Source organism: Hypanus sabinus, chromosome 6 (genome assembly GCF_030144855.1).
Source record: "Hypanus sabinus isolate sHypSab1 chromosome 6, sHypSab1.hap1, whole genome shotgun sequence".
Lineage (NCBI taxonomy): Eukaryota > Metazoa > Chordata > Chondrichthyes > Myliobatiformes > Dasyatidae > Hypanus > Hypanus sabinus.
This window is the reverse complement of record NC_082711.1, coordinates 6,903,854-6,919,125: the sequence shown is the minus strand read 5'-3', so window position 1 is coordinate 6,919,125 and position 15,272 is coordinate 6,903,854. Positions and strand designations below refer to the sequence as shown.

Here is a 15,272-nt window from a genome sequence, read left to right as displayed (position 1 = left end):
GGTGACTTATCTACCTTCAGACCATTCAGTTTCCCAAAAACCTTCTCTCTTGTTATGGTAACTTCACACACTTCCTGTCCCTCGACATCTGGAACTTACACCATACTGCTAATGTCTTTCACCATGACGACTAATGCAAAATACTTATAATAATGGATAAATAAGCAATAAACAGAGAACATGAGCTGAAGAGTTCTGTAGGGGTGGCTGCCTGTGGGAGGACAAATCTCAATTGTATGCATACTTAGATAACCTTGCAGACTATTAGTAGCTCGGGTGGCTATTGGGAAGTTTGATTGATTGCCAAGCTTGGCAGAATGTTTACAGACATTGCGGTTCCAATCGAGAGACTAGCATCAGTGCGCAGTTCAGGGTGTTGTCTCAAAATGGCAGCTTGTGTACTCCTCTGGGGTCTGGATGGATATTTAGACACCGTGATCTGGTTGGCTGGTTGGAAACACTGTGAACGGTTTAGCAGTAGAAGATTCTGATTGACTAGCTTCGAGAGAGGTCCATTGGAAATGTTTGATGCTCTGTCCAGATCCCGAGATTACTGGCGATTCACTGATTGTTGATGCCGTTGTTTCTCTTTTCTCCAGAAGGGTTCTATACTGGATCTGTGTGGACGTGTTTGTTGATCTCAGGATTTCGCCAGTAATGTTGGGATGTGGACAGTGTATCACCAGATAAAACCCTGAGATTCGTTGTCTTGTGGGCATACTCGATAAATACAAAGACCACAACAGAACCAGTGAAAGTCTGCACCCAGACAACCAATGTGCAAAGGATAAATTTGTGCAAATACAAAAAAAACTATAATAAATGAGCAATAAATATCAGGACAAGTCCACAAAAGTGAGTTCATAGGTTCTGGGAAGGTTCAGTGTTGGGATGAGTGAAGTTATCTACTCTGGTTCAAGAGGCTGATGGTCAAGGGGTAATAACCGTTCCTGAACCTGGTGGTGTGAGTCCTGGGGCTCCTGTACCTCCTTCCTGAAGGCAGTAGTGAGAAGAGAGCATGACATGGGCAATGGGAATCCCTGATGATGGATGCTTTTATTCTGGAATCTTCTCTTTTCCCCCCACCCCACCCATACCCTCGCCACTTTCCTGTCTAGTTCCATTGAAGGGCCTTGGCTCAAAACGTCAGCTGTCCATTTCCCTCCAGAGATGTTGCCTGACCTCAGTCTCCCAGTGTTTTGTGTGAGCACTGAGGGTGGGTTGGGACATCAGACCTCATCTTCTGACAGTGGCCACTCTTTGGCCCCACTCAATCTGTTTGCCTGTCTTCACTTTCTGGGAGCAATGAATGTCTGTTAATGATGCCCGTAGACACCCCTGACCTCTGGCCTCTCTCTAACCTGTGACCCAGGGCTGCCCGTGGACCTACAGTATCTGCCCGAGGACAAGCGGCGTGAGGAGGACCCAGATATCCGCAGGATGCTGCTTGAGGCCATTAACCTGGTGCGTATCAGTGGGAGGGGGGAGAGATGTGGGCACTGACCCCTCACTCACACTGGCTTTCAGCACTACATGTGGACAGTGTGTGTGTGTGTGTGTGAGTGAGTGAGAGAGATGGGGAGAGGGAGACAAACTATCTCAATCAGGGGGGTGGGGAGAGATATCCAACGTCCCAATGCGATGACTGCTTTTGGAGACATTGTACCAGCTCCTGCACAGCAAGATGCCATGTCCCAATGCAATGACTGCTTTTGGAGACGTAGCCAGCTCCTGCACAACAAGATGCTGTGATATACCACACGAGCTGATCTGTGGTAAAATGCAGCGCAGTAACGCAGTCCCCAGTCAGAGAGCAGAAGCCTGAGAAGACGTTATTCACTCAGGTTCCCCGACTGAGTAGAAAAGGCAACGACTTGTGGCGGTTTCGAGTATTAAGCAGTGCCCAATCAGCGTTCGGAATTGATAGGCAAGAACAAATTAAAGTAAGGCGGGGTAAGCAAAGCGCTGTCGTCGGAGTGGACAGAGTTACAGTCTTGAGCTCTTCAAGGTTTCAACAAGGAGAGGCTTCAGTGAGTTGAGGCCAAAAAAAAACTAGGTAGAATTTTCTCCCTCTCCCATACACACAATTTCTTGTTTTTCCTTCTTTATATTAGTATTTGCTTAGTTAGGACAGTAGGGATGACGGGCAGGATAGTGGAATGTACCCCTTGCAGGATGCGGGAAGGCAGGGAGACCTCCAGTGTCCCTGACCACTACAACTGTGAGAAGTGCATCCAGCCGCAGCTTCCAATAATCCACATTAAGGCGTTGGAGCTGGAACTGGATGAACTCCAAGGCTGAAGGGGTGACAAGTAGGGTATAGAGAGGTAGTTACACCCAAGGTCCAGGACACAGGAAACTGGGTGACAGTCAGGAAGGGGACAGGGGTTAAATGGCCAGTGCAGAGTACCCTTGTGGCCATCCCCCTCAACAACAGGTATGCCACTTCGGATACTGTTGGGGGTGGGTAGGGGTGACCTAGTGGAAGAAAATCACAGTGGTCAGGTCTCTGGCACCGAGTCTGACTCAGAAGAGAAGGTGGGCGAGCCGTGGTGATGGGCGATTCATTTGAGGAACAGAAAGGAGGTTCGGTGGATGAGAACAAGATTCGAAGATGTTGCCTCCCGATGCCATGGTCTGGGTCATCTCCAATCTAGTCCTCAACATTCTTAAGTGTGAGGGTAAACAGTCTGAGGCTGTGGTTCATGTAAGTACCAATGACGGAGATAGGAATTGTGACGAGGTTCTGCAAAGTGAGTTTGGGGAATTAGCTGCTAAGTTAAAGGGTAAGGTTGTGATCTCAGGATTGCTACTCATACCCTGTGCTAGTGTGGCCAGAAACAGAAAGATCATAAAGTTTAGCAAGTGCTGAAGGAGTTGGTGTAGGAGGGAGGGCGTAAGATTTTTGGAACATTGGGCTCTCTTCCAGGGAAGGTGAGACCTGTACAGATGGGACAGTTTGCACCTGAACTGGAGGGGGACTAGCAGGAAGATTTGCTAATGCTCCATGGTGGGGTTTAAACTAGAACTGCACCTCTGCTGCTTTCTCTGGCAGTTTGTTCTGTATATGTAGACCAGCCACCTGGCGAATAAGTTGCCCCTCAGGTTCCCTATTAATTCTCTCCCCTCTCACCTTCAACCTGTGCCCTCTGGTTCTTGATTTTCCAATCCTGGGGTAAAGCATGTCTCTGCCACTCATTATTTTATGTACCTATAAGATCAGCCATCATTCTCCCAAACTCTGATGGAGCAAATTCCAACCTGCTCAACCTGCTGAAGGCCAGTTTGCCAGAAGCCTTTTTCACCACTTTCAGAGACGTGTGGGTTAGTAAGTTGTGGACGTGCTACGTTGGCGCCAGAAACACGGTGACGCTCGTGAGCTGCCTCCAGCACATCCTCGGACTGCTTTGGTCGGTGACACAAATGTTCATTCCTTATTAAATCTGACCCTAGGTTTTTGGAATGAGGGGAGAAACAGGTGGTAGAGGAGCCTGAAGATACATTCTCAATGTTTTGGGAACAGCTTCTGCCATCAGATTTACAAATGGACTATGAATGCATGAACACTACCTCCTATTCCTTTGCTCTCTTTTGCACTACTTATTTAATTTTTAAAAATGTATTTCTTACAGTAATTTATAGTTTTTTTTATTATATACTGTGGGAGCAGGCAGCAGTGGAGCTACGTGGCCTGAGTCATAGCCAGGACTAGGCCTCAGGCTGTGGTGTTGCCTGTTTGCAGCTGTCTGGGGAGGTGCACAGTCAGGTACTCCACCAGAGTGCTGGAGTCGGTGTTGGCCCCCACCCCCACATGTGTTTGCTTGAAAGAAGATGAGCTGCATTGGTGTTCGTCTGCTGCAACATTCATGGACTTGGGCTCTATATTTGTGTGTGACTGTATTATATTGATACATTGGCTTGCTGTCCACAGTCTCCGTCAGCACAGGTGCACCGCAAGGCCATGCTCTACTCGCATTGAACTTATGCCAGTGTGGCTAAGCGCGGCTCCAGCGCCGTATTTAAGTTTGCTGACGACACCACTGACACAGGCCGAATCAAAGGTGGTGACAAATCAGCACGTGGGCAGGAGACTGAAAATCCGGCTGAGTCGTGCCATAACAACAATCTCTCATTCGATGTCAGCAAAACTAAGTGGCTGACTATTGACTTCAGGATGAGGAAACCAGGGGAACATGAGCCAGTCCTCAACGGAGGATCAGAGGTGGAGAGGGTCAGCAGCTTTAAATTCCTCAGTGTTACTTCAGAGGACCTCTTCAGGGCCCAGCAGGTAAGTGCAATTATGAAGAAAGCGCAGCCGCGCCTCTACTTCCTTAGGAGCTTGTGAAGGTTCGAAGTGACATCTAAAACTTTGAGAAACTTCCTGAGATGTCTGGTGTAGAGCGTATTGACTGGCTGCATCACAGGCTGGTATGGAACGCCAGTGGCCTTGAATGGAAAATTCTAGAAAAGGTGGTGGATACAGTCCAGTCCATCACGGGTAAAACCCTCCCACTATTGAGAACATCTACATGAAGTGCTGTCACAGGAAAGCAATATCCATCATCAAGGACACCCACCACCCAAGATGTGTTCTCTTTGCCATCAGAAGGAAAGTACAGGAGCATCAGGACTCTCACCACCTGGTTCAGGAACAGTTAGTACCCCTCAACCATCAGGCTCTTGAACCGAAGGGATTAACTTTGCTCAACTTCACTTACGCCATCTTTGAAATGTTCCTCACAACCTCTGGACTCTCTTTCAAGGACTCTTCATCTCATGTTCTCCTTATTGCTTGCTTGTTTGCTTATTTATTTACTTACTATTATTTCTTTATTTTTGTACTGGCATAGTTTCTTGTCTTGTGCATATTGGTGAATGCCCAAGTTCGTGAGTCTTTCATTGATTCTATTATTCTATAATGGATTTATTGAGTGTGCCTGCAGGAAAAGTAATTTTGGTTGATTATGGTGACACATATGTACTTTGATTATAAAACTTACTTTAGACTTATATATAACCTATGTGCCTTGTGCTTTGTGTGAATGTTGGTACTGTGTTCTGCACCATGGCCCCAGAGTAACACTGTCTTGTTTGGCTGTATTCATGTATAGTTGAATGATAGTTAAAATTGTCCTTGAATTTGCAATGTACTGTCACAAAACAAATTTCACAACGTATGTCACATCAGAAACCTGATTCTGGTGTGTTTGCACATCTAGTTCCCTCGGGTCTGTAACATTCCTCAGAACCCTACTGTTCACTGAACACCCGATCTGGCTTCTTGTAGCCTCGTGGGAAGATGGCACTAGTCCTGTGTAACTTTGCGTACAGCACCCACGATCAGTTCAATTCCCGCCTCTGTCTGTGGAGTTTGTACGTGCTCCCTGCGACTGCATGGGTTTCCTCTGGCCGCTCCGGTCTCAAAGACCCACAGGTTAGCGTTGATGACCTTGTGGGTAAGCTATGTTGGTGACACTTAGGAGCTGCTCCCAGCGCATCCTCAGGCTGTGTTGGTTGTTGATGCAAATGGCGCATTTCCCTGCAGGCCTTGATGTACGTGTGATGAAGCTAATCTTTATATTTATCTCCGCTGATTCTGTCGTAGCTTGTGGCGACGAAGAACGGGCGTAAGGTGGTGAGGGACAGAAACACCTACGTGATCCTACGGGAACTACACAAATGGGAGAAGGAGCCGGACGTTGTGGCTGCTTGCGAGAAGTTGATTGAAGTGAGTTGTTCTGATTCGGCAGTAATATGGTTCAGTGGGTTGTGTTTACCAGGCCTCTGTTACCTACTATGTATATTATCTGTAACAGCTACTCCCTCAGCCTCTCCCCAGACCCCAGCTCTCCTTGTAACTGAAGCGTCCCATTCCAGCCAACATCATTGAACACAGAAGTGGGCAGTTTGGCCATCTAGTCTGTCCAAATCTGCCTTGTTCCATCGACCCACACCTGGACCATAGCCCTTCATACCTCTCCTATCCACGAACTTATGCAAACATCTCTTAAACCAATCATCTGGTTGATAGTGTCATAAACTGAATCATCAAATTTGTGAATAACTCTAAGATTGGCTAGCCATTTTAATTCCTCTTCCCATTCCCACATTACGTCTCCCAACGGCCTACCCTACTGCAAATTGAAAGCTAGATGCAGATTAGAGGAAGAGGACCTGGTATTCAATCTTGGCCGCCTCCAACCTGCCTACATCGACGGTGTTGCACTTTATCGTTTATCTGCACTGCACTTTCTTGGTAGCTTTTACACTTTATTCTGCAATATAATTCTACCTCAAGGCACTGTGTGATGATTTGATCTGCATGAACAGTATGAAGACAAGCTTTTCACTTGAGTGGAACGTGACAATAATAAACTAATAATAATACCATTATGAATCATTAGCATGAATGTCGATTTCTCCAACTTCTGGTAACCACTCCCCTCAGCCACCCCACCCCATTCCTTTTTTTACCTTATCCCACTGGCATCCGGCACCCATCATCCATCCCTTTCCTTTCCCCAGCCTTCTGAATCTGTCCGACACCAGCACGTTCCTTCCTATGGTTCCCTTTATCCCATGCTTCACCATCCTCTCTTAACAGATTTCACCTTCTTCAGCCCTTTGTCATTTCCACATAACACCTCCAGCTTCCTACCACTCCCCTACCCTCACCTAGATCCACCTATCACCTCCAGCTTCCTACCACTCCCCTACCATCACCCCTCACCTAGATCCACCTATCACCTCCAGCTTCTTACCACTCCCCTACCCTCACCTAGATCCACCTATCACCTCCAGCTTCTTACCACTCCCCTACCCTCACCTAGATCCACCTATCACCTCCAGCTTCCTACCACTCCCCTACCATCACCCCTCACCTAGATCCACCTATCACCTCCAGCTTCTTACCACTCCCCTACCCTCACCTAGATCTACCTATCACCTCCAGCTTCTTACCACTCCCCTACCCTCACCCCTCACCTAGATCCACCTATCACCTCCAGCTTCTTACCACTCCCCTACCCTCACCCCTCACCTAGATCCACCTATCACCTCCAGCTTCTTACCACTCCCCTACCCTCACCTAGATCCACCTATCACCTCCAGCTTCTTACCACTCCCCTACCCTCACCTAGATCCACCTATCACCTCCAGCTTCTTACCACTCCCCTACCCTCACCTAGATCCACCTATCACCTCCAGCTTCTTACCACTCCCCTACCCTCACCTAGATCCACCTATCACCTCCAGCTTCTTACCACTCCCCTACCCTCACCCCTCACCTAGATCCACCTATCACCTCCAGCTTCTTACCACTCCCCTACCCTCACCCCTCACCTAGATCCACCTATCACCTCCAGCTTCTTACCACTCCCCTACCCTCACCTAGATCCACCTATCACCTCCAGCTTCTTACCACTCCCCTACCCTCACCCCTCACCTAGATCCACCTATCACCTCCAGCTTCTTACCACTCCCCTACCCTCACCTAGATCCACCTATCACCTCCAGCTTCTTACCACTCCCCTACCCTCACCTAGATCCACCTATCACCTCCAGCTTCTTACCACTCCCCTACCCTCACCTAGATCCACCTATCACCTCCAGCTTCTTACCACTCCCCTACCCTCACCTAGATCCACCTATCACCTCCAGCTTCTTACCACTCCCCTACCCTCACCTAGATCCACCTATCACCTCCAGCTTCTTACCACTCCCCTACCCTCACCCTCACCTAGATCCACCTATCACCTCCAGCTTCTTACCACTCCCCTACCCTCAACTAGATCCACCTATCACCTCCAGCTTCTTACCACTCCCCTACCCTCACCCCTCACCTAGATCCACCTATCACCTCCAGCTTCTTACCACTCCCCTACCCTCACCTAGATCCACCTATCACCTCCAGCTTCTTACCACTCCCCTACCCTCACCTAGATCCACCTATCACCTCCAGCTTCTTACCACTCCCCTACCCTCACCTAGATCCACCTATCACCTCCAGCTTCTTACCACTCCCCTACCCTCACCCTCACCTAGATCCACCTATCACCTCCAGCTTCTTACCACTCCCCTACCCTCACCTAGATCCACCTATCACCTCCAGCTTCTTACCACTCCCCTACCCTCACCCCTCACCTAGATCCACCTATCACCTCCAGCTTCTTACCACTCCCCTACCCTCACCCCTCACCTAGATCCACCTATCACCTCCAGCTTCTTACCACTCCCCTACCCTCACCCCTCACCTAGATCCACCTATCACCTCCAGCTTCTTACCACTCCCCTACCCTCACCTAGATCCACCTATCACCTCCAGCTTCTTACCACTCCCCTACCCTCACCTAGATCCACCTATCACCTCCAGCTTCTTACCACTCCCCTACCCTCACCTAGATCCACCTATCACCTCCAGCTTCTTACCACTCCCCTACCCTCACCTAGATCCACCTATCACCTCCAGCTTCTTACCACTCCCCTACCCTCACCCTCACCTAGATCCACCTATCACCTCCAGCTTCTTACCACTCCCCTACCCTCACCTAGATCCACCTATCACCTCCAGCTTCTTACCACTCCCCTACCCTCACCTAGATCCACCTATCACCTCCAGCTTCTTACCACTCCCCTACCCTCACCCCTCACCTAGATCCACCTATCACCTCCAGCTTCTTACCACTCCCCTACCCTCACCCCTCACCTAGATCCACCTATCACCTCCAGCTTCTTACCACTCCCCTACCCTCACCCTCACCTAGATCCACCTATCACCTCCAGCTTCTTACCACTCCCCTACCCTCACCCCTCACCTAGATCCACCTATCACCTCCAGCTTCTTACCACTCCCCTACCCTCACCTAGATCCACCTATCACCTCCAGCTTCTTACCACTCCCCTACCCTCACCTAGATCCACCTATCACCTCCAGCTTCTTACCACTCCCCTACCCTCACCTAGATCCACCTATCACCTCCAGCTTCTTACCACTCCCCTACCCTCACCTAGATCCACCTATCACCTCCAGCTTCTTACCACTCCCCTACCCTCACCCTCACCTAGATCCACCTATCACCTCCAGCTTCTTACCACTCCCCTACCCTCACCTAGATCCACCTATCACCTCCAGCTTCTTACCACTCCCCTACCCTCACCCCTCACCTAGATCCACCTATCACCTCCAGCTTCTTACCACTCCCCTACCCTCACCCCTCACCTAGATCCACCTATCACCTCCAGCTTCTTACCACTCCCCTACCCTCACCCTCACCTAGATCCACCTATCACCTCCAGCTTCTTACCACTCCCCTACCCTCACCCCTCACCTAGATCCACCTATCACCTCCAGCTTCTTACCACTCCCCTACCCTCACCTAGATCCACCTATCACCTCCAGCTTCTTACCACTCCCCTACCCTCACCCCTCACCTAGATCCACCTATCACCTCCAGCTTCTTACCACTCCCCTACTCTCACCTAGATCCACCTATCACCTCCAGCTTCTTAACACTCCACTACCCTCACCCCTCACCTAGATCCACCTATCACCTCCAGCTTCTTACCACTCCCCTACCCTCACCTAGATCCACCTATCACCTCCAGCTTCTTACCACTCCCCTACCCTCACCCCTCACCTAGATCCACCTATCACCTCCAGCTTCTTACCACTCCCCTACCCTCACCTAGATCCACCTATCACCTCCAGCTTCTTACCACTCCCCTACCCTCACCCCTCACCTAGATCCACCTATCACCTCCAGCTTCTTACCACTCCCCTACCCTCACCCCTCACCTAGATCCATCTATCACCTCCAGCTTCTTACCACTCCCCTACCCTCACCCCTCACCTAGATCCACCTATCACCTCCAGCTTCTTACCACTCCCCTACCCTCACCCCTCACCTAGATCCACCTATCACCTCCAGCTTCTTACCACTCCCCTACCCTCACCCCTCACCTAGATCCACCTATCACCTCCAGCATCTTACCACTCCCCTACCCTCACCCCTCACCTAGATCCACCTATCACCTCCAGCTTCTTACCACTCCCCTACCCTCACCTAGATCCACCTATCACCTCCAGCATCTTACCACTCCCCTACCCTCACCCCTCACCTAGATCCACCTATCACCTCCAGCTTCTTACCACTCCCCTACCCTCACCTAGATCCACCTATCACCTCCAGCTTCTTACCACTCCCCTACCCTCACCTAGATCCACCTATCACCTCCAGCTTCTTACCACTCCCCTACCCTCACCTAGATCCACCTATCACCTCCAGCTTCTTACCACTCCCCTACCCTCACCTAGATCCACCTATCACCTCCAGCTTCTTACCACTCCCCTACCCTCACCCCTCACCTAGATCCACCTATCACCTCCAGCTTCTTACCACTCCCCTACCCTCACCCCTCACCTAGATCCAACTATCACCTCCAGCTTCTTACCACTCCCCTACCCTCACCTAGATCCACCTATCACCTCCAGCTTCTTACCACTCCCCTACCATCACCTAGATCCAACTATCACCTCCAGCTTCTTACCACTCCCCTACCCTCACCCTCACCTAGATCCACCTATCACCTCCAGCTTCTTACCACTCCCCTACCCTCACCTAGATCCACCTATCACCTCCAGCTTCTTACCACTCCCCTACCATCACCTAGATCCAACTATCACCTCCAGCTTCTTACCACTCCCCTACCCTCACCCTCACCTAGATCCACCTATCACCTCCAGCTTCTTACCACTCCCCTACCATCACCCCTCACCTAGATCCACCTATCACCTCCAGCATCTTACCACTCCCCTACCCTCACCCTCACCTAGATCCACCTATCACCTCCAGCTTCTTACCACTCCCCTACCCTCACCCTCACCTAAATCCACCTATCACCTCCAGCTTCTTACCACTCCCCTACCCTCACCCCTCACCTAGATCCACCTATCACCTCCAGCTTCTTACCACTCCCCTACCCTCACCTAGATCCACCTATCACCTCCAGCTTCTTTCCACTCCCCTACCCTCACCCCTCACCTAGATCCACCTATCACCTCCAGCTTCTTACCACTCCCCTACCCTCACCTAGATCCACCTATCACCTCCAGCTTATAACCACTCCCCTACCCTCACCCCTCACCTAGATCCACCTATCACCTCCAGCTTCTTACCACTCCCCTACCCTCACCTAGATCCACCTATCACCTCCAGCTTCTTACCACTCCCCTACCCTCACCCCTCACCTAGATCCACCTATCACCTCCAGCTTCTTACCACTCCCCTACCCTCACCCCTCACCTAGATCCACCTATCACCTCCAGCTTCTTACCACTCCCCTACCCTCACCCCTCACCTAGATCCACCTATCACCTCCAGCTTCTTACCACTCCCCTACCCTCACCTAGATCCACCTATCACCTCCAGCTTCTTACCACTCCCCTACCCTCACCCCTCACCTAGATCCACCTATCACCTCCAGCTTCTTACCACTCCCCTACCCTCACCCCTCACCTAGATCCACCTATCAGCTCCAGCTTCTTACCACTCCCCTACCCTCACCCCTCACCTAGATCCACCTATCACCTCCAGCATCTTACCACTCCCCTACCCTCACCCCTCACCTAGATCCACCTATCACCTCCAGCTTCTTACCACTCCCCTACCCTCACCTAGATCCACCTATCACCTCCAGCATCTTACCACTCCCCTACCCTCACCCCTCACCTAGATCCACCTATCACCTCCAGCTTCTTACCACTCCCCTACCCTCACCTAGATCCACCTATCACCTCCAGCTTCTTACCACTCCCCGACCCTCACCTAGATCCACCTATCACCTCCAGCTTCTTACCACTCCCCTACCCTCACCTAGATCCACCTATCACCTCCAGCTTCTTACCACTCCCCTACCCTCACCTAGATCCACCTATCACCTCCAGCTTCTTACCACTCCCCTACCCTCACCCCTCACCTAGATCCACCTATCACCTCCAGCTTCTTACCACTCCCCTACCCTCACCCCTCACCTAGATCCAACTATCACCTCCAGCTTCTTACCACTCCCCTACCCTCACCTAGATCCACCTATCACCTCCAGCTTCTTACCACTCCCCTACCATCACCTAGATCCAACTATCACCTCCAGCTTCTTACCACTCCCCTACCCTCACCCTCACCTAGATCCACCTATCACCTCCAGCTTCTTACCACTCCCCTACCCTCACCTAGATCCACCTATCACCTCCAGCTTCTTACCACTCCCCTACCATCACCTAGATCCAACTATCACCTCCAGCTTCTTACCACTCCCCTACCCTCACCCTCACCTAGATCCACCTATCACCTCCAGCTTCTTACCACTCCCCTACCATCACCCCTCACCTAGATCCACCTATCACCTCCAGCATCTTACCACTCCCCTACCCTCACCCTCACCTAGATCCACCTATCACCTCCAGCTTCTTACCACTCCCCTACCCTCACCCTCACCTAAATCCACCTATCACCTCCAGCTTCTTACCACTCCCCTACCCTCACCCCTCACCTAGATCCACCTATCACCTCCAGCTTCTTACCACTCCCCTACCCTCACCTAGATCCACCTATCACCTCCAGCTTCTTTCCACTCCCCTACCCTCACCCCTCACCTAGATCCACCTATCACCTCCAGCTTCTTACCACTCCCCTACCCTCACCTAGATCCACCTATCACCTCCAGCTTCTTACCACTCCCCTACCCTCACCCTCACCTAGATCCACCTATCACCTCCAGCTTCTTACCACTCCCCTACCCTCACCCTCACCTAGATCCACCTATCACCTCCAGCATCTTACCACTCCCCTACCCTCACCTAGATCCACCTATCACCTCCAGCTTCTTACCACTCCCCTACCCTCACCCCTCACCTAGATCCACCTATCACCTCCAGCATCTTACCACTCCCCTACCCTTACCCCTCACCTAGATCCACCTATCACCTCCAGCTTCTTACCACTCCCCTACCCTCACCCCTCACCTAGATCCACCTATCACCTCCAGCTTCTTACCACTCCCCTACCCTCACCCCTCACCTAGATCCACCTATCACCTCCAGCATCTTACCACTCCCCTACTCTTACCCCTCACCTAGATCCACCTATCACCTCCAGCTTCTTACCACTCCCCTACCATCACCCCTCACCTAGATCCACCTATCACCTCCAGCTTCTTACCACTCCCCTACCCTCACCTAGATCCACCTATCACCTCCAGCTTCTTACCACTCCCCTACCCTCACCCTCACCTAGATCCACCTATCACCTCCAGCTTCTTACCACTCCCCTACCCTCACCCCTCACCTAGATCCACCTATCACCTCCAGCTTCTTACCACTCCCCTACCCTCACCCCTCACCTAGATCCACCTATCACCTCCAGCTTCTTACCACTCCCCTACCCTCACCTAGATCCACCTATCACCTCCAGCTTCTTACCACTCCCCTACCCTCACCTAGATCCACCTATCACCTCCAGCTTCTTACCACTCCCCTACCCTCACCTAGATCCACCTATCACCTCCAGCTTCTTACCACTCCCCTACCCTCACCTAGATCCACCTATCACCTCCAGCTTCTTACCACTCCCCTACCCTCACCTAGATCCACCTATCACCTCCAGCTTCTTACCACTCCCCTACCCTCACCCTCACCTAGATCCACCTATCACCTCCAGCTTCTTACCACTCCCCTACCCTCACCTAGATCCACCTATCACCTCCAGCTTCTTACCACTCCCCTACCCTCACCCCTCAGCTAGATCCACCTATCACCTCCAGCTTCTTACCACTCCCCTACCCTCACCTAGATCCACCTATCACCTCCAGCTTCTTACCACTCCCCTACCCTCACCTAGATCCACCTATCACCTCCAGCTTCTTACCACTCCCCTACCCTCACCTAGATCCACCTATCACCTCCAGCTTCTTACCACTCCCCTACCCTCACCCTCACCTAGATCCACCTATCACCTCCAGCTTCTTACCACTCCCCTACCCTCACCTAGATCCACCTATCACCTCCAGCTTCTTACCACTCCCCTACCCTCACCCCTCACCTAGATCCACCTATCACCTCCAGCTTCTTACCACTCCCCTACCCTCACCCCTCACCTAGATCCACCTATCACCTCCAGCTTCTTACCACTCCCCTACCCTCACCCCTCACCTAGATCCACCTATCACCTCCAGCTTCTTACCACTCCCCTACCCTCACCTAGATCCACCTATCACCTCCAGCTTCTTACCACTCCCCTACCCTCACCTAGATCCACCTATCACCTCCAGCTTCTTACCACTCCCCTACCCTCACCTAGATCCACCTATCACCTCCAGCTTCTTACCACTCCCCTACCCTCACCTAGATCCACCTATCACCTCCAGCTTCTTACCACTCCCCTACCATCACCCAGATCCACCTATCACCTCCAGCTTCTTACCACTCCCCTACCCTCACCTAGATCCACCTATCACCTCCAGCTTCTTACCACTCCCCTACCCTCACCTAGATCCACCTATCACCTCCAGCTTCTTACCACTCCCCTACCCTCACCCCTCACCTAGATCCACCTATCACCTCCAGCTTCTTACCACTCCCCTACCCTCACCCCTCACCTAGATCCACCTATCACCTCCAGCTTCTTACCACTCCCCTACCCTCACCCTCACCTAGATCCACCTATCACCTCCAGCTTCTTACCACTCCCCTACCCTCACCCCTCACCTAGATCCACCTATCACCTCCAGCTTCTTACCACTCCCCTACCCTCACCTAGATCCACCTATCACCTCCAGCTTCTTACCACTCCCCTACCCTCACCTAGATCCACCTATCACCTCCAGCTTCTTACCACTCCCCTACCCTCACCTAGATCCACCTATCACCTCCAGCTTCTTACCACTCCCCTACCCTCACCTAGATCCACCTATCACCTCCAGCTTCTTACCACTCCCCTACCCTCACCCTCACCTAGATCCACCTATCACCTGCAGCTTCTTACCACTCCCCTACCCTCACCTAGATCCACCTATCACCTCCAGCTTCTTACCACTCCCCTACCCTCACCCCTCACCTAGATCCACCTATCACCTCCAGCTTCTTACCACTCCCCTACCCTCACCCCTCACCTAGATCCACCTATCACCTCCAGCTTCTTACCACTCCCCTACCCTCACCCTCACCTAGATCCACCTATCACCTCCAGCTTCTTACCACTCCCCTACCCTCACCTAGATCC

General features: G+C 51.5%; 1 protein-coding gene across 1 annotated transcript in view; it reads left to right on the top strand.

Annotated features, from left to right (window-relative positions):
* Positions 1-15,272, top strand: part of hgh1 (HGH1 homolog (S. cerevisiae)) — a 34,714-nt gene that overhangs the window by 11,202 nt on the left and 8,240 nt on the right. The window contains exons 5-6 of the mRNA XM_059971604.1: positions 1,373-1,464; positions 5,606-5,728. Of these exons, the coding sequence (XP_059827587.1) occupies positions 1,373-1,464; positions 5,606-5,728 (215 nt within the window). The remainder of the gene's footprint in view (positions 1-1,372; positions 1,465-5,605; positions 5,729-15,272) is intronic.